General features: G+C 44.2%; 1 protein-coding gene across 1 annotated transcript in view; it reads right to left on the bottom strand.

Annotated features, from left to right (window-relative positions):
- GALNT10 (polypeptide N-acetylgalactosaminyltransferase 10) overlaps nt 1–25,469 on the bottom strand; it is an 86,368-nt gene extending 60,899 nt beyond the window's left edge. Inside the window, exon 1 of the mRNA XM_035559830.2 lies at nt 25,098–25,469. Coding sequence (XP_035415723.1) covers nt 25,098–25,280 — 183 coding nt within the window. The 5' untranslated portion in view covers nt 25,281–25,469. The remainder of the gene's footprint in view (nt 1–25,097) is intronic.
- Between the last annotated feature and the right edge of the window lie 467 nt (nt 25,470–25,936).

The following is a 25,936-nucleotide window of genomic DNA, read 5'->3' as shown; positions in this document are numbered from 1 at the left end:
TCCCCCCTCTCAGTGTGGATCTGAATCCCAAACTAAATCCACTAAATACATACAATTTTAATTTTGGATGTAAGCATGTGTAAGATTGCTGGGAGACAAGATAAATATTTTAAGGCAATATAAAAAAGCAACTGTCTTCTGAAAATGCTGCATGTAAAAGTTACCACCTTTGCTAGAAAGGCGAGAATCCTAAATATGCCAGGCATCTAATGCTAGGGAACAACTCAACTTTGAATAATTTTATGCTATTAAGAGATACACACTGAATACAGACTCAGATCGCTTCATAATTCATATCTAACATTAAAAGTCAGCCTCAGTACAAAAAAGCAAGTTGCCAGAGTGGTCTTTCAAATGCATCTGAATTCCATCTGACATGCATACAGAGCAAGGAAACACTTTCACCTCTCTCAAAGCTTTCACTTCTCTCAGTGTTGCTTCGCAGATGCCCTCAGCTAGACCCATTTTCTCAGGCCTCGTGTTATAAAACACTCCAGGGGCCACACATAAGTGAACTAGCTCTTTTTACTTCTAAGAACATTTCTTGAAACTTGAAGTAACAAGCAAGGAGACTTCAAAATTTAAAGTCTCAAGATGACATTTCCAAATTAGGAAATATTTATGTATTCCCACGAGTTTACCACTGTGCAAAAAAGCAAGACAGGTTCACCATCCCAAAAAGCATAAACCAGAGCAGTTGGCTAATATGAACCCTAAAAAGCTCAGATAGATGGCAACGTTTCAATAATCTCATTTCCGACAGCAGCTCAGAAGCAGCCTCCATAGGACTAAATTGTCACAAATGACGTTAGGAAGAGGAAGGACCATAACACATGCTATAAGAGATGAGACGTCAATCTTACAAAAAATAATAAGATTCTTAATACACAGTTTGGTGAAATTACTTTCCAATTCACAAAACAAGCAAAAATCAAGGCAGCTGTGTACTTTCAAATAAAACTAGCCTTAGACTGATAAATCCTGACACCTTTTTTTCCATAGCCTGAGGTAAACCCTTGCAGCGTCTTTGAGCAGGTGAGAGCGGACTCGTTGCTTTACACAGCACCACAAGAGAGTTTTCGCTGAGTTTCATTGCTATTTTACACATCTTTTTCAGGAGCAAGCTCATTTAAAAAGCCTTTTCCCTGTTTTGACTGCAGCTCATCTCCCCGATCTAATTTACACAGTGGGTCCCCGTACAGAGCTGCACCAGCACAACAGAGTGGGAAGCGAACAGAAAAGCGAGGGCAGACCACGGGATCGTCTCCATCACTGCAACAACGTGCATCAAAACCCCACGTAACACATGCTCTTGGGTTACTGTGCTGCTAGTAGTCTGGAGGAGACTATATTAAGGTAACTCATTTGCCATTCTTGATATCACCACCACTAGCAACCTCAAATTCACACTTTCATACTCCCTCATGTAGGAACATATACCAGTCTCCAGCTTCCCCTAACTTTCAGGCTTAGGGAACTGAAGGGGTCTGCAATCTTGCAAAGCAGAAAACCGCTTGTGTGAAAAAGGGAAACCTCAGTGCCAGCCTTAAAGGAATCGATAAATGCTTACTGGGGGGTGGGAAATTCAGCACATTTTTGGCTGCTCAGTACACCTAGTTTTAACACGCCTAGGCAACTTTAACTGGTTGCAGCAATTTGAACCACCCTCCCTATATAAAACTTCAAACAGATGCTTTAGTTTTCAGAACTGCATCGAGCCCATGCTAACATTTTAATCTCAGTAACAAAGATCCCAATTAACCCTGACTCCACAACAACACTATTCTATTTAAATAATCTTTACAAGCTTCAGAAAAATCACTGCCCCCCAAAAACTAAACCAAACCCCACAAACCAAAATGGAAAATGCTTATAGTTGAAGGCCTTCATCAGCAAGGAGCATTCTGACTGTCTGGAATAACTTATGCAGCAGCTCTCATTAGAGTTGGCTAAACATTTTATCCAAGAAGGAAAGTATGAAGAAACTATAGTACATGGTGGTGGTGATGTGGGAAAAATCAAATACTTCTACTTCCACAGTTCTCTTAAATGCATTTTCAAAAAGCAGCATTGATTTCAGACAAGCCAAGATATTCCAGTTAGACCACAGGGACAAGAAACCACGCCAAATTCCTTAAAATCAAATAGAAGCCAACTTTCTGTTAGTTTCCATTAGAGGTGGGATCATATTCTTTTCCTTAAGATGCAAGCCAGAATTCATAGCTACTACAGATTTCAAAGTATTGATATGTTCCGAGTGCTGCTTGAAAATACTTTGTTTTTAATTGAATATTCCATTTTTAATTGATGCTTCTGAAAATGAACTGTGACTTGTCTTTCAATCAGAAATGCAGACCTTTAGAAAATGCAGGCCCTTCAAATGATGGCCCACACGTCAATAGGGTAACGAAGTTACCTGCCAGCAAAGCCACCTTCGCTTTGGGCCAAACACAGTATCCCTAATTTGATAATCACAGCTACTCGAAGAGGCAAATCACACAAGCTTGCAGAAGCTGACAGCAGGAAAACCTTAATTACCTCGATAGAGAGCTGACAGTCCTCCTAGCATGTGGTGGCACCTCCTTATGCTAGGGAGGATGAAAGTCTCGGTGAAGAGGAACCTGGCCGAAGGACTGCCAAGTGAGGTACGGGTGAAGAAAAAGAACACGGGAGGAAGAAGAAAGTAGCATGGCAAAGACTTCAGGCTCCATACACAATACAGAGGGGACCTCCAGAGCAGCTCTGTAGCTGAGGGGCACACGCAGCTATCGCTGAGATTTTCTGATGAAGTCAAGGCAAGAAACCAGAGCGAGCTCTGCAGACAGCGGAAGCGTCCTGCATGACTGGGGGAAAAACTTCTTTGTGGTTCAGATGAGCAACCACTAATAAAGATATGTGATATGAATGGTAACCGTTAGTTTAAACTTTCCCAATTATACTTTGTAAAATATGAAAATATGCCCAGCTAAGCACATGCAACCAGCACCTCTACAGAAAGTCACAGTCAGCAGAATTCCCCCCTCGCTCCCATACCGACCGAGCATTGGGTATATATCATTTTCCAGAGTTACTACATGACTGGGAAGCATCAAAACCCAAAAGTTTGGCTGTTTCATTTATTACAGCCCACCAATACAAAGAACCATTTTATGCTCCTATACAAACAGAATCAAAACAAGAAACCTTCTCTTTGCCAGGCACCAGTGAGAGCCTTTGTTCAGCTGCACAAGAATTCAGTGTAGCCAGTTCATACCTAAAAATCAGTGTACAGCAGTGAATGTTCGCCATCTCAAAGTATGGAGAGATTTGCTAGGAGGATTATATCTAAGCAGTTTTAAACACTAATGTGAAGTAGCAAAATCCAAATCATTAGACTTGCATTTGCTCGATTCGGCTCCCCAGCACAGGGCAGCGTGCCATGTTCCTCCCAGCAAGCAGCCAGGTCCCTGCTCAAGTAGTTACCCACTGACACTTGCCACCTCTAATCTTCTCTTGGAATTGTTCCCCAGTGCCAGGCAGACTCTAGGGATTTCAGCGAGCACAAGCTGGCTTACATTTAAACTGGTCCAAAGCCGGAGGAATGATCTTTAGGGGTAACAGACGGGCACGGAGGCTCCCTTTGGTTACCCTGCAGGGTATAAATCAGATGCATCATTAACCTTTAAATGAAAAGGTATGTATCTTGTTCTGAAACATCTTTTACCCATAAAGACTTTGCACAAGAAGTTAGTGATAACATTTAAACAATTCCTATTTCCCTTTCAAAGCCTCTAGAAAGATTTCAAAGAATTAGGACCACTGTTACTTAAAGAACTGCTAGTATATAAGCAATTAAATCTATGTCAAATATATTGCTTGTTTTGAACTTCACTGCCTAGAGGGATATTTCTGCTACCTAGTTTGAGCAATTAACCTTTAGGCACTCAGCCTGTCCTCTAACACTGCCTCCTTTCTCAGTTTCTGCATTGACCAGACTAAGAACTCAGAGTGATAAATACCGGATCACTTTTTAATGAGGTGTCTACAGCAAAGCATAGGTATTTCTCCAACCTCTCTCAGGTTATGTAGAAATGAATGAATGGTTTTTGTAGCAGTAAGTCAAGCTGTCTGAATTTCGGAAACCGAGGACACCTGATGTAACTCCCAGTGTAATTAATCAAGTAGCCCCTCTCTACCACAAAGCCATACACTTGAACATGCAAGGAACATTTCGTACTGTGCATACACACACACACAGTGCAATGAATGAAGATGCCCTTCTGAGCAAGCGTTCACTTCAAAGCTTTGCAAAGAAAAAAAAGTACCAAAATATCTTTATTTGAAATCCTTTATCTTAATCCCAAACAGAACAATTGAAATATCACAAAAGCTTCTGTAGTAGAGGGTCATGGCACTGTCACTGGTGCATAAAACTCAATGCTTCCGTATGTTCAAACACATACATCAAATTTTTGTTGGCTTAATGCTGAAGAGTTTCATACCAGCTATAAAACTCAGTCCAGCCTTTAGATATATGTTGAAGTACCATCTCAAGCAAATGTCCACCTTCAAGTATTAGTTATTAAAGGCCAATAAATAACATACAGTGTAAGACCATCCAGGGCAATATTTGTTCTGGACTCTGTGCATGCCCCCTACTAACATCTGTGCATGTCTTGTAAAAGAATGTTTGCAGCCAGTAAAACCCCTGACAAGGGCAGAAAGTAAATTTTCTTGATTCAGACACTGAACATTTAATTCCGAAAACTTTATTTTCAACATTTCCTTCAAATACACTGCATATAATATTTAGAACTCCTGGCTTCCAGGAGACATTTGTCAAAGCACATTTAGAAGCTTATAACGTCTAAAACATCTGCAGCTGGTTATAATGCATCAGGAAAATAAAGTTGTCTGGCTTCAGTACTGTGCCAGTGTTTGAAGGAAAAAAATAAAATCAAAACCATATGCCTGCTCTTAGGTTATTCTCAAGTGGTCTATATTTTATAAGGGAACTTACCATTAATTTTTAAAGTCCTATGAATTGAATTCTACTAATTGGGCTTCTTTAAAAAGTTTAAGAAAAAACTTAAATTCCCATAACCCAGCTGGCTTTGATACTACAGGTCAAACATCCAAAATCTTACCAGTAAGAGGCAGAAGCTCCAAAAGTTCTCATACAAGTGCCATTCCCAAAATATCTCCCTTCACTTCTCCCCTAGAAACAGGTTCCCTTTTGTTATTGTTTTAGCCAGGATATCAACATTATGGGTGCACAAAATGACATCCCCTCCTAACTTCCATTGTGGTTTTAAAATTTAAACCATCTCAAACAGTGGTTTACAAAAGGAAATGATAGCAGGGATTTTAACCTAGTGAGAAACTCTGTTCTAACCCAGGTCCTCCATTCCCTCTGAAAGCCACTCAAAGGCAGCAATGAGGTTGTTTGCCTGCTCCAAAGGGTCCTGAGCTGTGCAAATCAGAGTTGCCACACAGGCTGCCCAGAGAAGCTGTGGATATCCGCAAGTAATATGTGCATATAATACTGCAAGTGGAAATCCTCTGAATAAACACCTAACTTGCGCTTCAGATTGCAGTGAAGTGGTCCAAAGCCTACATAAAACTTCCCACTTCACCTTCCCACTGTCCGTTCTTCTGTTGGTCAGAGGGAGGCAACTGTTCTGCATCTATCTAATCTCAGGGCCTTTTTAATGTGAGCAGCCCTAAACCTCTTCACTCATGCTGCTCTGGAGGAAGCACCTCTCACACCAAGCAAATCTGCAAAATGCTTTCAAGAGCAGAGCAACAATAGGGGAGCAAAGCTTGTGCTAGAAAACCAACTTCTCTAGGTAAGATGCTTTACAAAGAAATTATCAAGTACGGTGACAGAAGTGGCTGAACGCAACGCTTTAGGTTCATATCTCCTGGGAAACTTAAGATATAATTAAATAGTCCCGTCATACCTTTTCCTTTTAGGAGATAAATGTTCTCAGCCCCACAGATTAATGCACTCACTCTGCCTTCACGGCATAGCCTCTGACCTCAGCGTGAAGCTCAGAAAGTACCACTCTCCATTCTTCTTTCAGAAGAAGACACTTGAGAATTTGCCTTTGGTTTAAGCACTCAGTAACCACAGTTTCCCAGTGACGCTTTTACTGACTTACTACCTAGCAGGCTTCCCTGTTACTTAACAGTAATAGCACAGCAACTACAGAGCCAGTCATCCATTTCCCCGCAGAAGCTTTAATAAGGATAGATAATTACATGGCTGTTGATACACCAGAAGATTGCAAAGGAAATATAAAGAACTGGCTTTTCATTTATTGGGAAAGGAAATATAAAGAACACAATTAGCTTTTCGTTTATTGGGAAAAAAAATATCCAGACGATGCACATGACAACAGAGCTCTTTACAACCATGCATTGGTTTTCAGGCTGGGTTTGTTTGATGTGCTCTTGCAGTTGCCAGCCAAAAGCCGAACATCAGCTTGAAGAGCAGTTTCACAGCTGCTCACAGGTCCCGAAAGAAGCAACACAAGTTGTCAAGGTTCTGCTTTTGTTTCTTATACCTTTTGCAACTTGATAAGACTGAGCAGCCAGAAGTCAAAGGTGAACTGCAGACTTGGGAAGACCTTCAAACCACCAAGTACTCCTATAGCACCAGCTGAGTAAGGGGAGATTGAATGTCAGCTTCTAGAGCAGTTACCTGCTCTCATCTGGAAAATACAACTCTGAGGCCACTAGTTCTATCAAGCTACCTCTAAAATGCAAAGAGCATCAAAATCTACGCAGAACATGGATTTGGAAAGATAGCAGACCTACAGCTCTCCTGCAAACACACCTTATAAGCAGGGAACTCCGCATTGCTGTTACAGAAATAGTGCCCTCCACGCAGCCTTTTCTGCAGCAGCCTATGAAGCCTGAATTTCTGCTGATGATCTGTCAGCACGTTCCCTTCAGCACCAAGGGCTGCTTTCAGCCTGTAATTGCTTCTCTCTCAGCAGCCTGGCACAAAGTTCAGCACCACACAACAGACAAGGAGCCTGAGCCCACTCAGCGTGACGCAGCCAAGTGTTGCTCTGATCTTGCTTCTGTACTGGGGTTTTTGGACACAGCTGCTAAGACTACTGTCCTGGGAAGGGCTGCTGAATAGTTCCACCCTCCAAAATGCAGAAGAGGTTTGTGGCTTTAGGACAAGGAATTTCATACACAGTTGGTAGGGCCAAAAAAGTTAGACAATACAGCTAGTTGGGATGTACCCTTAAGATTCTAAGACCCTAACTAAAACCCCAAACCAACAGCACAGTCCAACAGAAGCACCCAATCCATGCACAAACACATGCCTAGAAGTCACTACATCATTTAGATTCAGGCCTTTAATCACCGCTTATAACAGCACAGACACGCTTCTCAGCCCCCAGCAGGGACAGACCCAGGACACCACAACTTGTCTGTACGGGCAAGTCTCGCAAGCACTCATTACTTTCCCATCACCCAAACAGTGTATTAAACACTTGTAGCACGACAGCTGTGTGGGCTGCCAACAGCTCCACACAATGCAATTTTTCTGTAAAGTACAAAATCTATCATGTATGATCACCCAGTGTTTTAGAAGCAGCCACAGGCTGCGTAAAAAAAAAAAAAGGAAAACATTTTAAACGGCTGTTAGTCTGTATGTGGTGCTGCCTTAAGTTGACATACCCAGGGATTTTGGGAATGCCCTCCAAAGAAAACCAGACTTTTTTTTCCCCCATTACTGCTGAAGGACCGCAGCTACAAGATTACAAAATATCCTAAAGAGCTACTCAATGGCAGCATCAGTTCATGAAAAGGCAAAAATTGCTTTAAGAAAAAAAAAATCATTTATTTGAATATCTGTAATCCGCCAGCAGCACAATATCACTTTGTAGCCCAGAACAAGGAGTAGAACAACTTGGAAAGGAATGTGCAGTCAGCTTTCGGAGACTTCTAGAAAATGCCTGGAACATTTTAATAACTTAATTCTGACTTAAATCTTTAATTAAGACAGCATTTAGAAAGCATTTTCAGAACGATCTGGAATCCTGTGGAATGCCTTAAGGCCTCCAAGGAAGCCGCTCTTGCTCAGAGCTGAGTTCAGCCACGACTTAGAGGAGGAAAGCAGCAGCCAGAAGTCACCAGCACAATCCGAGCCTCACCGTGCAGTTTGCCTGTCTGTCATGTCACTGCTTGGCACAAAGATCACCCCATCTATCCTTATCACAGTCATTCGATGTTTGCCACTTTTTTTTTCTACAAGGACGTTACCCAAATCACAGTCATTCGGGACTTGACTTACAAGAATTAACTGCCGCTTACTTTTCCTGGCAAGCTGCTGCTAATCCACGCTTCTCTAAAAAGCGAGAGAATTAGGTCAAGGCAGCTTAAGTGCTGCTAAAATACGTCGCATAGCGCCTTATATCCACAGCTCAGACAGCACCTCCTCGCCCACAAGCAAGCAGCAAACAACATCGCAGACAAGTCCGGATGGCCAAAGGGTCTTTGTCTGGATGCAAATGAACTTTCCCTTACTCTTTAGGAATGCTTATACCTCCTTTAAATGTCTGCGTATCAAGCACACACAGTTCCCAAGAGATTATTTTTGAGGAGATTATACTCCGCTGGGGTCCTGTTTTGTAACTTCTTTTAACTATGACCTTCTGAAGTGCAGCAGCTCTCCTCCTCACAACAGGAGCAAAGATGGAGCAGCAAGAGCTGCAGCAGAGGGACACTTTTCTTCCTGGACGGTTCTCAAGTGACAGCCAGTGCTTTGTCAGTTGTTCCTCAAAAGAAAGCTGCCCATCCAACTGACACCACTGCACACTGAACTGCAATGCATCAACACTAACATTTCCAGTTTCTGCAATATATACAAAAGAAAAGAGCTGTTCTGTTAACGAAAGCAAGAGGACACGTAATCCATCACATCCAAGACGGCTGCTTTAGCGCAAGCACCTCCCCATCAGCTGGGCACCATCACCCTGCTGTGCCACTGCAGCGTCTCACCTCTGAGCAGGGCAAGAGCATAATTCAGTCACGTGCATTTCAACCATCCACCTTGCTGACTTCACACAGAAAAATTAAGACCGCTCAGGCAATTCCATTAATGCCGATTAATAGTTACGTCAAGCACTGCATCAGGTCCAGGGGATACCAGCTGTCCAGTACTACAAAACCACCAGCTTTGCTAGAATTAGTGCCAAGCGTTTTGCCCAACGCAGCCCAATATGCCAGCTGGGTTTGGGATAGGATGCTGTCTGAGGGCAAGATGAGGAAAGGGGCACTTACATCCTCTCCACCTCAAAACCCAGTGCTCCAGAGGTGCGTGCAGTTGAATTCCCACATCAGCCCGTGCAGCCCCGATGGAAGTGGAGGGCAGTCAGCGACCCTCCTGTGGTCAGCAAATACATGACTGGCAAGAACTACACCAGTTCTCTTATTGGACAATTTTGAGCTTGAAAGTAAACCACCACAAAGAGCAAGAATCACTATAGCAACGTCTCACTTCAGACTGGGACACAGCTATGCAACAAAAGTGTAAGAATAACCAGAACAGTTTGACAATCCAGGGAATAACACAATCTTCCTGCCTATCCTTTCACACCCAAACAGATGAATTATGAAGATCTTGTGTGCAGAGGTCAAAGGATAAAAAGCTCAGCAGCATTCCCTATAGTCTCTTATTGTCACCTTTCAGAAAGGGCTGGTAAGCAGAAGCCAAGAGCAAGGAAGCCAGGGTGACCAAAGCAATAGTATGGCATTACACGGCAGAGATTTACCTAAACTAACTCTTGACCAACTCCTGCTGAACACTCTGATTTCTCAAATATTCCAGGGATACTAGCCAGCATTTGTAGCTACTCGTTGAGCTACAAAAAAAAAACCCTTTGGAAAGCTGTTCCACAGTTCCTTTGCTGAAGAGCATTGTTTAATGCTTCTACCATTTTGGCTGCAGATCACAGTAATCTCTTGCATACACCCTCTAAGTTGTCCAAGCCATTCTGCAGACTAATAAGGAGGTAGTTTTCATAAACTAAAGCCAAGATTGCTTTGAACCACAAAAGAAACTTAAAACCTGAGGAGCTTCAAGAAACCAGTGGATATCTTTGCGACTGCCGCTTCTCCCTCTCCTTCCCCACCCCCCCAAGTATTGTGTGTTAAGATTAAGATCTCCTGGAGGGAGATTTCTTGTTGCACAAGGAGTTTCAATGCATTAGGTACTAAGCAGAATTGCTAGAAGTCACCATCAAATTCATAAGCCCAGACATGCAATTAGGATGCTGGATTACATTTCATTAAAATTTAAGAGTACTCTATAACCAAGCAGCTTTCAGGGTCTTTACCACCAGCCAGCTTCCTCTGAGGATCCACTGGGAGTTTTTATAGACTTTAGAAGCTTTGTATGCTGTGATTTCAAACAAGACGCAGGTGCACAAACTCATCTCCTCTAATTCCTAATCCTTCTTGCTGACTGTACACAGCACAGAATCGAGGACAGCTTACAGGTACAACGAATGGTGATGTGTTACACATTGCTTTCATTTAGGAAACAAGAAGTGAAGCCTAGCTGCGTAATCCAGGAGCACCAGACATGCCCAAACTCACGTTAAGCTAAATAGGATGGAAGAAACCTTTCTTTGGTAATGCTTCCCTCGTCCAAAATGGAAGAGATCGCTAGAGTCTATGCACAAATTTACTTTAGCAGTATATCAAGACAATTCTTGAGTAAAATACAGATACCTTAGTTTCAACAAGCTTCCACCAGAAAAGGAAGGATGCCTCACTGCTGATCTTCTGATCAGAGCCATTGCCTTTCCAAAAGATGCTATTTCTGGGAGGAATAGCCACACGTATGCAGAGTTCTGCAAAAATAGGCTGTAACTGCACATAGAGCCAACAGCCCACGTGAACTCATTACTGATGAACCCAACTTCAAGGAGCTTGAAAACATTTTGCCAAAGACATGTGATGACATGTCACCTTTGATGTCACATGTCAAAGACATGTGATCCTACTGTGATGTTGTGACTCGTAAGCTGGTGCTCCTCTTAAATGTTGAAACCTCTAACAGCTATGAGGAATTAAAAAAGCGATTAAAAACAACAACGTTTCAAAGTCAGACCCTGTCACAGCTCTGACAAGCTAAGGAAGAAACCAGATCCAGAAATCTCATGTCTGAGATGGAAGATTGAAAGTATAAAGCAATTGCACCAGTCAGAAGACTGGAAACGCCAAAGACCTTTAAACACTGGATTCAGTAACCAGTGAAAGCCCAGCCATCCTTCTCAGGAAGTTGTGGTGTACTTGTGACACAGTATAAAGTCAAATTATTGAAGCTGCTTTTCTTGTACCCGTACCAGCAAACAATCTGATTTTTAAGGCACTTTCTATAGAAAAAACTTTAGGGAAGGAAAATGAATGTACTTTCAGTTGATGTGACTTTACGAGAAGCATTTTTTCCTTACAGATTTCTGACCAGGCCTCCTATGCACTGCAGAAACACAAATCAATTCTCATGAAGCCATCACTTTTCCCTAATGGGCCCAGAGAATTTAATGGTTTTTCTAATCAGCTCAACAGTTACTCAGAAGCAAGAACTTTACAGGAAACTAAAAAATAGACCTAAAATACTTGTAAGAGCCTTGGGAGCATGGGCTTCAGGTTTGGGAAGGATCAACTGGTTTCTGAGGATCGCTCTCAGCCTAAGCCCTTAAGCCCACTTAGGCCGAAATCCACTGGAGGAGTTAGGTACCAAAGGCTCTCACTTTCTAGGGTTTTCAGTTCACTCTGGCATAAACAAAGCGTGCAAGTATCTGTGTTATATAAACTACAGGAGATACAAAGGGCACACACTTATCTAAATGAAGAAATTAAAGGAAGCATACAGAGAAGGGAACAAGCTGTCCACCTCGTTAAACGTGAACTGATTTGCAAGAAAGCACATTAGTTACAAGCAGATAACCCTAAAATAACTATTTCCCTTTCCTACTTTACAACTAATAGTTGGACACCACTATCTCTCATGTTCAGCCCATTCAGTGTTTCCTACACACAACAATATTCTGCCATTTTATCCTGCAGCACTGGTCCCCCTAATCACTGACATATGCTCCAGCACAAAGCATTTCCTCTGGCATGCTTTAAAAAGAAGCACTGTCACCAGAGCAATGTAAGTGCTGGCAAATATGGTCTGTCAGGTTTTGTTTTCAAGGACTATAAAAATAGACTTCACTGCATAAGGCTTGAAGATTCATACTCTCTAGAAATAATTTTAAAAGAACAAGTTTTAAGATGACTTATTGTTTTCAAATATCCAGAGAGAAAACCCATGGTTTTGTATTTCACTTAACATTTTCAGGCTAAGCCAATATTTGAAGTTTTCTTACATGACTGACAATTCCCAGCTAATTTACCTGCAAACACCAGTGCTCTCCTCATGTGCATCAATTTACAGCTGCTTCTCAGAAGCTTTTCCACGATGGGCAGCTTCTTGTTATAAAAAGCTTCTTGTTATAAAAATATCAGCGCTCTGAATGGCACAACCACAGTACTTGTTTCCAGAGCTTAAGCCTTTCACCCTTGGAAAGCAGTGTTATTTTGTACTGGTAACAGCTTTGGCCAAAACGCAAGGAAAAGGATCCTGGCACAGACTGAAGTTTGAGACACTTTGTTAGTGTGTAATTGGCTTTGCCAAGGACTCTTATTCTGTAATCAGTTGACCTAAGTTCATATTTGCAGAACATAACGCAACTACGGCAGAAGGAAACCTATTATCTTTTATACACACTCTGCAGCAGTCGAAATCAAGGACAACTCAAGTAGCACCTTCACATGTTTCAGATAAGACTTTTCCAATCTTCTGCATCCCCATTCACAGAGCGCACAACCTGCATCTGAAGATCAGAAACAATTTGAGGCAGAACAGGGAAATTTCTCCTCAGAGAGATCTACGAGCCTGCAGTTGGAAGAGAATAGCTATAGATAGCAAATTTAAATTCAGAAGTCCAGCTCTAATATAAGAATTAGTTTAGGTGATGGTGCATATGACATCCTGCTTAGGAGGATGCACAAGAAGAAGAGAACCGACTTCCCCTAAAAGTGATTATTTAGGCTTTAACTGAAATTTGTGTGTGCAAAAACCATGTTACGTTGCATGTAGCAGCAGCACCATTTCTTTTTAGATTGAGACAGCACAAGGCAGCAGCAGAGACTGTACACACATCTGGCAGGACGACTGCGGGAGTTCTTAAACTCCATCTTAGAGTCCAGCAACGCCCTCCCAAACACACACCTGCTGAGGGAGACTATGAGAAAAGATAATAGAAACTTTGGCTTACATGGGCCAGCAAAATACTGATGTTCAAATAGGACAACAGTCCTGTCAGGAGACAATAAGGGAAAAGCTCCTCTGGATCTATTACCAAGGACAGAAAAAAAAATAAAATCAAGAGACCAATGCCTATCCTGTCAGAGCAGTGGCAGAAATCTGTGGACTGAAATAGAAGATGGATTTCATAGTAGAATTGGGGTTGCTGTTTTTAAACTCAATTACAGGAACAGTAAATATTTGATATTCTTCCTCATAATGTTTTAAAACATCTGTTTTATAAGCAACAATGATAAAAGCCATCACAAAAAAAAAAAGATTCCTCTAGCAGTATTTGAGCAAAGAAGCCTTTAATTCTTATGTGAAATTCAGTCTGGGACATTTTGATAAATCTTGACTAATTGGAAGGGTGGAGATGCAGCTTTTGCACATTCTAACTGCACTACAGGAAAAATTGGCCAAATTTCAATACAAAGATGTCAAAGATGTATTTTTAACTACAGTGTATATGCTCTGTGAAGCACAGCACACAATTCTCCTCTCCTGCTTCTCTCCAAAGGAGTTCCACATCAGCTGTAATTTAATAGATCCTTCTGCAAAGTGCAACAGACAAATGCAATTGATGCAAATTCTGTAAACACTGGAGTTCAGATAACTGATAGTGTCTTGGTATAGAACTGAGCCCTATGCACCTACACTTTCAGCACGGCATCACTTGCTTCCACTTCACTAGCACCTTTTTCTGTAGCTGGAACTGCCCATGCTGGATGTCAGCTGTTTTATCAAAGTTCTGTTTATTCCTCAGTGCATCCTAAATTAAACATAATTGGTTTGAATGATTAAAGGAAGAGGGAAGAGAGATACACATGGCAATTACTGGGACAATTTACTCCTTAAAGGCTGACCTCCCCTCCACTTTTCCAAAGTAGCAGCAGCAGTAGGAAAATGGTAGCAAAGAATGATTTTGGTAGTCTTCTGGTCTCTCTCTATACAAATAGATTTCTGCATCAAAAACAGAGGTCTTCCAATACTTTGCAGATGTTTATACCGTTTAATTCCATGCCCTCGGTCCAAGGCAAACAAAACAAATTTGAGGAGTCTCATTCTAAACAGTTTAATTGTGCCAACATTGCTTCTTTGCCACAGTGAAGGAGACCTGTGAACAGATGCTGCTTTTTTGAAGTGAGATTTTTTTTTTGCAGGCAAAATCAATTCCTTGAAACAGATTCCAAAACATCACAAAAAAAGTTAGACAGCATCTAAAACTAATTTTTTGTTGTTGCTGTTTCCATCATAGCAAGCTGCAGCCTAAGAATACGAGAAGAGCAGCAGGTCAGAGTGTATTGGTGGCTAAGCAAAACTAACATATGCACAAGTGAGAAAAGGGTTAGACCTTATTACTTGGCTAACACACACTAAACCCTGACAACCGATCACGTGCAAGATAAATGAAAAGACAAAAGATAATCAGCGTTCACTTCTTTTTGAGATACTGAATAATCTTAAGTAGTATTTAATATGAACTGGCAGTCTGGATAAATTTAAGTGACCTTCTGTAATGTTACAGCAAGTAACTCACTTGCCTAATTGAAGCCCTTTCCAGAGTTACACTTGTATTTACCTACCTTTGGGGGTTCTGATTTTCTTTAGTGAAGGAATATATTTTTGCTTTTACTTATCTGAGTTGAAAGTACAGTTTCTAAAGAGAGCCACTATCAAGGAAGCAGAGTTGAGATTAAAGTCAGTCTGAGCAGAAGTGAAGGAACTGCTCTTTCTTTAAAAAAAAGAACAAATAATCTTATACATAACCAGGTCTGGCATCCCATATTTTTGTATCATACCCTAGATCAAAGTCACTAAGACTCTCATTTTTCAAAGGAGCATCACACCCTAAGACACCTTTGAAAACTTTAGTCTAAACATTAAGAACACTCGCACACTGTTTCACCTGTTTTATTCATTAAGCAACTGCTCATGCTTGCTAGTCTCTGTGAAATTTTTTTCTTAGGACTTCATCTAAAGACTAAGAAATGTTAGGTATGCTCAAGGAAGAACAAATTACCTCTTCTCCATCATGGAGAAAAATTGTTCTGTTGCTAGTGTCATGAACTGGATAAAAGTAACCTCCCAAATGACTTTGAACACAAGTAACCTACGCAAAGACAAGCCTATACAATCTTCTGCTTTGGAAAAACAAGACAGGCTATTAGAGATTTTAAACGTTAGATCTTCTTATGTAAACATAAGCAAAGATGGAGGAGATGACTTACCCTTGAAAAGTCACCTTAGTTTGCACATACAATTGCAAGCAAAGGATTTCAGGCGTTGGAGATAAATCAGAGCAGAACCCTTTCTAACAACCCAACCCTGTAAAAATAATTGCTCAACAGGGCGGAAGCAAAGCAGCTCTACCCATGAGAGAGACAGCTAACAGTGCTTCCAGATAAGATCCCAAGTCCTAAATCACGGTGAGGCTTTGACCAAAGGAAAAAACTCCATTCTCCTTCAAAGAACTTGGGTAAAGAGTAGTCATATACAGATGTAGATTTTATTTATCCAGAAAGTTCTTGCAGGAGACAGACTAATTAGTTATTAGTTTGCAATTCCTTTATTTTTATTACTGAATAGAAGTTCTACGGCAGAAAGAGTTCATGCAAGGTTAAGATGGAAGTTCTAATATTTGTACCTGAAAAAAAACACTCTTCACCATTCCTTTGAAATTTAACACCCTGGCTGGTCATTATTTCAATAAACAACTGGAATTCCTATGCATTTTAAAAAAATACACTGCAATGCTTTTTGGGATTTTGGCTTGAGCGGTCACTTTGCGAACCCTCAACCACACAGAATAGACAGTTTTGTATTCAAAAGCTACATCAGGGAAACGTGTCAAGTCACTGCTACATCAGCTGAGCATGACATACATGCAAGAAGTACACATCAGTGCTGAGGGGAGCAGCTCTGAGCACAAATCAGTGACCTCACTGCAGAGGCAACGCTCAGCGTAACGGGAAAGGATGCCAGCATCCACCGCCTTGAGACGATTTTTTTAGAAGTTACTTTCTGCTACTTCTTGTGCTAATTGGAGAGAAAAAAAGTATTGCAGCTGAAAGATTAATAAGAGGTTGAGACTGGAAGACAGTCACTGAATAAACACTGAGCGAACTTAAAGGGTGGGTGCTGCTCTGCATTCAAGTCTCAGCTGACTCCATTTTCTTTCCCTTTATTTTGTATTTCTTGCCAAGGGAAGAGTCACAATATCCACACTTGTTACAACAGCTCTCTTGCAACGGGTTTTCCATTTGACACCCTCACTATGTCTGTCATTTTAATTTGACTCAACAATAAAGGAAATCAAAGGCTACAGAAATACAAGCCACGTTTTGCAGAGTACAAATTTCAAGCCCATCAGCTACCATTTAGTAGCTGCCTCTAAGTAGGCTCTCGCTCACAGTAGTTGTAAGACATCTGAGAGCACCTAGACAACAGGAGACATCATCCTGGCAACATGTTCATGTGCTCGTGTCATGATTTCCAAGAGACAAAAGCCTGATGAACACCACCACCCTTCGGTACAGCGAAGGAGAACCTAGTTTGCCTTAAGATGCCTGTACAGAGTTGTAGCAAAACCCAAAGAAGTCAGGCCTTAAAAATGAATTCCATGATATTTTAAGCTTTCTGAATACACCAGTGATGGACGCTAATTGCTGTAGCTGGTAGTTTGTGCTTCCAAAAAAGCGACAGGAAGAATAAATAACTTTTCTCTTGTGAGCTACAGAAAATGTCATCGACCTGAAAAAGGTAACTTAGTGAAGTGGGAAGGCACAAAATAGCATCAGATGGAACTCCACGAGTGGGGTAACTGAAAGAGTTCAGTTCCAATAAAATCAGCAGCTTTTCCACTACAAAAAGTTTCTTCCCTGAGCATTGGCAAGACTGGAGCGCTGCTTATGCTCCGCTGTAGCTGTGGTTGAAAAGCCTTAATTATAGATATATATGCTCTAGAGAGTTCTCTTTTAACCCTGGAGCTAAGATTAGAGAAAATGAAGCAACTGCAAAAGGGCAGGGAAAAGAGCTAATTATTTAGAAAGAAAAGCAGATTTAAGGACCAAGATGTGGTAGACCTCCCTTCTTTGAAGCTGCAATTTAAAGCTTTATCACGTTTATGAACAATAAGCAGAACTGTCAAGTGACATATTTCTGATATTTTCGGGGGCATGCAGGACTTGGATGCAGAGCTGCCAGCAGATCTCAGGCTCAGCAGAGGTTACTCCACTACCCAAGCATTTGGGAAGGAGGGGCAGCCTGCTAACTGCACTACACATCGATTTACTTATCTGTAGCTTTCTGTAATCGTGGCCAGACCCATTAAATCTGCTAACAAAAGAGGCACAGTCTGACACGTCAGCCATAATTTGATAACCAGTACTACTTATGTTCGTAACAAAGCCGTGTAGATAAACACTCCCATCCTTGTTACCTATCCATTATCCAGGCAAGGTAACACAAAATGCAGCAAATAACACCACGGTGTCAGTTATACTGACAGAAGAGATACCATTACCACCGAGGGGTTATGCTTCAAGTTGAATAAAGCAGGACTAGTAACACTTCTAGCTCCCTGGATTGTTAAAAGGCATGAGCAGTGTGCCAGACCTGAAAATAAAACCACAAGGAAACTCTAAAGGAGACAATGAAAAGCTTGAAAGTTTTTTTCATGACAAACAACAAAAAAATATAAAAACAAAGGAGGGGGGAGGCACCTGCTAGGGATTAGGGAATAGAGCATCACCGTTATACACTTGAAAGCTACTTGAGCATCAGGACTCGTTCAGGAGTCTAAAATCAGATAAACAGATTCATGCTTTCCGTTCACTGCTAAAAAACATTGAGAGTTCTCAGTTTTGCAAACAAACTGGGATCTGAAGTCAAGTCAGAGTTTCTCTTATAGCTCTCCCTAGAAGCAGAGGACTCCCAGGCCAAGCTGCACATTACCATCCCAGTATATCCCACCAGATTTTTCCAGTTTTCAATCCACTCAGCTATGGAAAAATTCCTTTCCAGTTTTCCAGTAAAGATGATCCAGAAGAAAATGTGCACATGCATTCCAGTCACTTAACTTTAAAGCACCTCTCTGCTACTCTTCAAGGATTTCATATGCACCAAGTTACTGCAGCCGCCTCTGTCCCTGTGTCTGCACAGTATCATGCAATATTTATGTTATCAAACTATTTAAAGCTGCACAACTTACTGAGGTCGCTCTACAGAGATAACACGGAAAACACGAGGCATGACGGACCCTGGAGAGAGGCAAAGTCCTCTGACAGTAAATACCACAGCAGCTTTGCTCTCACACACATTTCTGCCACCCTGAAGCACACTGTGCCATAAAACTGGGCACGCTACATGCTGGTTGGGGTGCACTCCGTAAAAGCCTACAAACGACAGCTCTGCTGTACTCAGCACGATGCCAAGCTAGCACGTAGGAACACCTGCTTTCACAGGAGCTCCAAATGCATTTCTGCAGCACAAGGTGTTCCCCCCCCCCCCCCCCCCAGTGATATTTCAAGCACAGAGAGCAATACCTCCTACCAACTCCTAACTCCCCCCAGCAGCTCTGCACTTTTCAGGGGGAGCCTGAGGGCTACTGGACTGTGCTGCCTGGGTCGGGACAGGGCTGCAGAGACACGAGCAGTACACAGGGTTGCTCTTACACCAGGATAACAGCTTCCTCTGTGTTAACCCAGACTTGCTCCTACATGACGCAAGCGAGGTTACAGGTGGCTCCCCAGGGAAGCAAACAAGAGTGACAGCAAGCTTAACGGCTGCTCCTTATCTTTTTATAGCGATGACTGCAATTGTATTTAAATAGGGAGTGGAAGGTAGCACTATGTAACTAAAGGTCTGCTAGAAAGCATTTTTGCCTGACTTCAACACATTGCTGGTGGTCAGAAGCTTCCCATTATTTTCTCAGCCCACTTGGTCAAATGCACGGCGGTTGCCTGACAGGGTATTTGTAAGTGGAGTTGCTCACAAATCTCGCTGTATCACCATCCGATCCCCATTCATATGGGAAAGACAAACAGCTCCGCTGTTCTGTATGATTACAGTTTTCACTGGTGACCTACAAAGCAGTCGGGGTGTCAGGAGCCAGAAAGTTTTCCTGCCACAATTTTCCTTCAAGTACAGGAATTACGCATCACAGCTTTTAAGAGCTTCGGACAGAGCACGTTTGAACAGCTAGCCATGGCATGGCTGGGCTGGTAACAGCATCTGCTCCACGAGAGGAGAACCCCAGCAGAACAGCAAATATAACACACCTTTCATCTTCATGCAGCGTAGGAGCTAGAGCACAGCCTGCTTGTGCTCTCAGCTCCGTGTTACCATCACAGGTAAGACCACCAGTTAAGGAATAACAAGACCAGGGAGAGCCATAATTTATTAGCCAACGTCCCCTCCCAGCTGGACTTTGAACTTCACGACTGCAAGACGGGATAGCCACTTCATGTGCTCCAAACCCTTGTTCTCCTTCCTTTGGAGAAGGAAACAGGGCTTTCACTTCAGCTCACTTTGCAGTACCACACGTAACTGGTCCAGGAGAAACTGCTCATTTTGCAGCTGCACCAAAATAATGAACTTTACAGTAGCCTATACTAGAAATCAGGCATAAAAAAGTGCTTTTTATCTCGAGCACTTGCACTTTAGCCCTCAGTTGTCAACTGTTTAACTCTGTGCTTATCAAAATAAGGTTTCCAAAGTTTGCCTCTGTATCAGCAGATAAGCAACCAGCAAACAGAAGGGATAACACAGCCATCCCGCAGAGGGCAGAGAGCTGCCAGGCAGCGAGGTCTATGGCACGACCAGTTTAGCTGCCAAAGACATCAGCACGGGAAGCAGGACAAGTTGGCTTTGTATTCACCTCTGGCTGGCAGAGAGCAGGAAGGTTTTCCTCTCCCTCTCCCCAAGCCCTCGCGAAGCCTTGGCAGCAGGGGAAGCCTGCTAAGCCACCCCCCTCCCGGCCAGCGCTTGCCAGCCGCGACGTGAAGCTGACAATCGGTGACAGTTTCAGTGCTGCCCTGAGGCCGGGATGGCAAAGCCGATCATCTTCCTCTGCTGAAGAGGACAGGAGGAGCAGCAGCAGCAGCTGGGCAGGCAGCACCGCGCTGCTCCCCGCCCAGCCCCTAACAGGGCTGCTTTTTCAGCAATACAGCCTGGATGCTTTAAGCCTAATTGCACGAAAGCCAAAGTTTACAAACCCAGATTGTCCAAGGGCTGCATTCTCGCAAAGCCTTTTTCAATCCCATTTGCAGCCCGTGTCTCGTTGCGGAGCCAGGAGCAGCCAGGTACAGCTGGCAGCAGAGGGCACCACACCATCAGCTATGTGATTTATACACGTCCATCATGCTCGCGAGTGAATTTATAGAACACAAATTACTATTACAGCAAGCTACAGGATGACTTTATAAAGCATGCATCATATCAAATGAAATGCGTAAAATGAAAGGCTGCTAATTTGCTCCAATGCTTTTATCCAGCAATTCAGAGAAGGAGACGTTCAAGCTTAATCTCTCCCAGAGTTCAAATGCCCCATTCCCCTAACAGGGCACATCACACAGACCTCCTGCCCGACCAGACAGGTAGAGAGCAGCATATCTGCAGAGGATTAGAAACCACATAAATACTCGCATCAGCCCAAGCATAAACCGCCAGCCCACAGCCCACCTCATCTGTGGTTTTGCACACTGCAGGACCACACATCAAACATTTCAGCTGACGATGCCCAGCAGCTTCTGAGGCGGACAGCGGGGATTGGAGACAGAAGGAACAGGTTGAATTTCTCTTGCAGTCCCCTACACCTACAGATCATATGTTTTTACCTATCGAATGCTTGTTAAAAAAGATGAAATTACACCGAAGTCAATCTGCACTACGTGAGCACGCCAATATACACATACTGCCATTTTTTCTCAACAGCATAAGCTACTAAGCTAATACTTCTGTTGTCAGCAGAAACATTTTACCACCTTGATCCTATCGTCCCTATTGAAAGCCACCACACCAACCAAAGCTGTTACAAGCCCCATGAAAAAAGGACTTGCTAGTTCATATCATCCGATGAGCAACTGTAAATACACAATGATAAAGGAAATTTCCTCACATGCAGGTGTAGTACAAAGAAACTCAATGAATCAGCTTTCCTAATGACATCTCTCGCAGGACTTTAACGACTCGAGGCCATCCCCTCTCCCTGGGGATGGAGAGCCAGCCAGCAGAGCTCCAGAAGAAGAAACCCGACAGCAGAAGGACAGAAGAACACCAACCTAACCACAGTATTAAGGCAATGCATTATTTTCAGGCACCGTGTTTCCCCTCAACATGTAAATACAGAAGCAATTAGCCACCTAGGCACTTCTGCAGAAACAACTTAGCATAATCTTTCCTAGGATATATTTACATGGCTTCTGATTGCTTAATTTCTGACGTGTTTGTTTCAGCCACTAGAAAGATTAAATGAAGTAAAATAGCGTGCACTGATACGTTGCCATTTTGAAGGTAATAAGCCTGCACAAGGCACACTGCTACACAAACTCCTGGCACAATTTAAAAAGTTTTCGTACTGAAACTGTATATTCTAAGAAGTGCTTTTTTATCATTTTAATCCAACTGTTTCTTAAAAACTCTTCTGCCCTTTTGCTGTTACTCTGAAAGATAAAACTACCAAACAGCAGACACTATTTAAGCAAAAGAATGAGCACGGACAGAGATTTCATTGGAAAGCTCATTTCTGTATCACATCTGAAACATCTTCAATTCAAAGATTAGCCTGTGCAAGTAGGCAAATTAAAGCCAGAAAGAAAAAAATATTTCCTGACTGCTGTGTATATCATTCTTTTAATGATACAGCCTCCTGTGGTCTTAAACTAGAGTACTGGTGTTAAGAAGTCAGATTCTCCGTATAGCTTCGTGAACGAGTAGACAAACAGTAAATTCATCTACAAGCTGGAAGTCGATCAGTGAGTACCAAAACCGTGAGTATTTGTCAGGACCACGGGAGAGAGACGGGAACCACCAGAACTGCGGACACCCAGCAGACAAACTCTCTGCAGTCAGCTGGCAGATAACTCTATGACAACAGTAAAAAAAAAAAATTATCTTTATTCTGCATCATCTGAAATTATTTTTACCAAGACAGCCAGCTGTCCTTCAGGATTTGTTTTCCCTTGCTCAGTGTAACACAAGCTAACATTTCAGGGCCTGATCCTTCAAAAATATATGCATGTGATGGACGTATATCTTTACTGCCAGCCCCACTGCAACCCATAGTTCCCCATTAATTAGACAGGAAGGTTGAGCCTTCAGCCTAAGACCCAGCAACTCCAATTTACACAAGAGCAGAGAGCTTTTATTTCAAGTTCTCCTGTAATCGGCACAGACATTTCCTGCCCAGCCCACCACACACCCAAAACAGTAGATTTCAGTTTATTGACAGCCATCATGCTTCAAACAGACATAGCATAAAGAAAAATAGGATGAACGCTATGTATAACAAGCAATATGACATTTCTTAATTCCGAGAAGACAACACACCGAAACCAGCAGTGACACACTGCACCGTACAAACCGCCTGGCCTACAGCTGCTCCGACCCAAGGCCTGCAGCACAGGGACGATTTTGGAAGATGAAAAATAAAAAGTCAGCTTGTTATTGTATTTTCAGCCCTGGTAGATTTAACCAGCGTTAACTGCTACCTCCAGCAAGGACCTCTGAAGCCTAAGAATAATTACCGACTTCCTCCTTCACAACCTCTAGAAGAGGCATGATTTTACACTGGTCTTCATTTCGCCGTCCTACTTGAAGCTGCGCAGCAGTGGCCTACAGGGCTTAATTTTGTCAGTCATGCAAAATAGATCGCCTGCACGCAACAGAAATACAAGCGTAAGGCAGTAACATCAGGAAATGCGGGCACACAAGGATCACTGGGAATTAAAAGGATTTCTGGGCAGGTCTGGGGTCTGCTACACAATCCCATGTTAAGGCAGGTACCGACTGATCTGCTTTATTCTTCCCCTATCAGCATGGTATATCATGGTTATGTCTGGGCTTACCCGAAATGCTTGAATTTGAAAAATGTTTCTGCTGGGAAGGAAGAGCTCAACCTCAGCACCTCGCTCCTGGAGCCTCCTCGCTCTCTGAGCAGAAATTGCCACACTAAGTTTCTCCACCTTTACGGCGCGGTCGTAATGGCAAGTCTCCGAGGAGGGGAAGATTGAGACAACTAAGAGTTTTAAGTGGTTTTGAACAAGGAGACGAACCGATAGTTACACACTGACATTTCAGGCTTTCAAGCCCCAATCATTCGTAATGGTACAAAGCCAAACCAAGGATGGGATAAAGCAATTACAGAGCCAAAAGTAAATGCAGCTAAACTGAGCTTACAAACGTCTAACCCGGGTGATCTAGCATTCCTGTCCCTCTCATTAAGCAGAGGGGTTTGCCTTTTAAGTCGCCTGTTACTACCCCAGAGGGACGAGCAAGGAACGCAGTCGTCTGCTGCAATACCACCAAGCAGCAGGTACCCAGCTGGTATCCCCCGCCCCAGGGGGAACAGATACGTGCTCTTCTTTCCCCGGAGGAGGATAAGGGCACAGGCATCGCCCTCACACTCCACCCGGTGCTTTCTGCTAGCCCTTGCCACAAGGTCCGTGGGGACCCCGAAGTAACTGGTGATGCGTGTTCCCCGTACCTTTCCAAGACAGGTGAAGAGAAATGGAGCAGAAGGGATGCCCTTGGGAGACACAATTACTATTCCTTCCGTTGCAAGGAGGGGGCAAACTTCCCTTCCTTACTCCTTAGAGCAAAGATCCTGCTTTATTCCCTTACCAAGCCCTGCCAGAAAGGCAAGCAGACCTCTGGTCTCCGGATCCATAAGCTGCCAAGAAAGTACTCGCCTTCCACCTCCGACCCATCCCCTACACGAGCCCCTTCTCTCCTCAGCTTATGTCAAGACAGTTGCTCCCATTTCTCACGGGAGCCGCGCTCGGCTCCCTCCCTGCAGGCAGCCTCCCAGGCGGGCAGCTTCCCTCCTGCCACAGCCTCCTGGGGGGCTGCCTCCCCCCAGGTCCGCACCTCCCATCCCCGCTGCTGTAGGGCTGCTGCTCCCCTTCCCCGTGTACAGAGGGGCCAGGTGAGACCCCCCAGACACTGAGATACGGGCGGGGGTCCTCAAGAGCTCAGCCCCTCCTCCAGGCATGCACGAAGAGAACACAGCGCAGCTGAGCTCTGGCCCCCCACCCACTGCAGCCCCACACTGCTGGGCACTCCCTACACGCACAGCACCCCCCACACATCCAGGACCCCCTCCCCAGCACTCCACACACATCCAGAATCACCCCCAGGACCCCCCCAGCAGCCCCATACACACTCCCACGATCCCACCAGCAACCCCCAGAACCCCCCCCAAGCCCCTCACACACTCCCAGTATCCCCCCATCTCCCCCCATAGACTCCCAGTACCCCCTAGCACCCCCTACACTCCCCGTACCCCCCCCCCAGAACCCCCTCATTCACTCCCAGTACTCCCCCAGTAGCCCCCGACACTCTCCCAGGAGCCCCCCAGGACCCCTCCCACTCCCAGTAACCCCTCAGCAGCCCTCCCCCCCCACTCCCAGTACCCTCCCAGTATCCTCCCAGTACCCCTCCCACTCCCAGTGCCCCCCCATTGCCCCCCCCTCCCACTCCCAGTACCCCTCCAGTACCCCCCCCCCCCACTCACCGCCTCTTCTCCAGCCCCCACCTCCACCACCACCGCCGCCGCCCCCTGCCCGGCGGCCGCCCCACCGCCGCCGTCCGGCTGCCGCTCTCGGTACAGGGACCAGAGCCCCACGTTGGGCAAGAAGACGAGGGCGGCGAGCGCCAGCCCCACCGCCTGCAGCAGCCGCTTCTGCTTCCGCCGCATGGGAGCCGCGGGGAGAAGGACGGCGGCGAGGAGGAGGAGGAGGAGGAGGAGGAGGAGCAGGAGCAGCAGCAGCAGCAGCAGCAGGGGACGAAGCCGAGCAGGGGGCGCGGAGCCGCCCCCGCCCCGCCGGAGCCCAACTTGCCCCGCGCGCGGCAGCGCCAACTCCGGCACTTCCGCTCCGCTCCGCGCGGGGGCGGGGCCTCGCCGGGACACGCCCAGGAACGCCAAAAGTGGGCGGGGTTACTCGCAGGCCACGCCCCCCTCCCCTCCCGTGGCCCCTCCCTGCAGCCCGCGCGCTAATTGCGGGAGGCGCCCCGACGCAATTAGCGCCCCGCGGGGAAGTGCAGGGTTAATTAAGCTGCCTTCTACCGGACCGTAAACTGCATGGGTTGGCTCGGCATGTGTTTTTTTTTTAACGTCTTTTTTTTTTCTTTGAACTTATTTTTATTATTTTTTATTTTGAACGCACCAGCGGCAGCAAAATTGGGGGAATTTGGGGGATATCCCAAAATCTGGGGGGGTGAATCCACTCCTTATTTACGAGCCAACTCGCCCCTTTAACTGGGATGGTGCCCGGCGCTGCTGATGCCAGCAGCAAGGCTGTGACACCGCAGCGTCCCGCTGGGGTTATCGCTAAAAAAGACCCAAATATTTGG

The sequence above is a fragment of the Cygnus atratus genome, chromosome 14 (assembly GCF_013377495.2).
Source record: "Cygnus atratus isolate AKBS03 ecotype Queensland, Australia chromosome 14, CAtr_DNAZoo_HiC_assembly, whole genome shotgun sequence".
Classification (NCBI taxonomy): Eukaryota; Metazoa; Chordata; class Aves; order Anseriformes; family Anatidae; genus Cygnus; species Cygnus atratus.
Note: the sequence above shows the minus strand (reverse complement) of the source record. Positions and strands in the feature narration are given on the sequence as shown.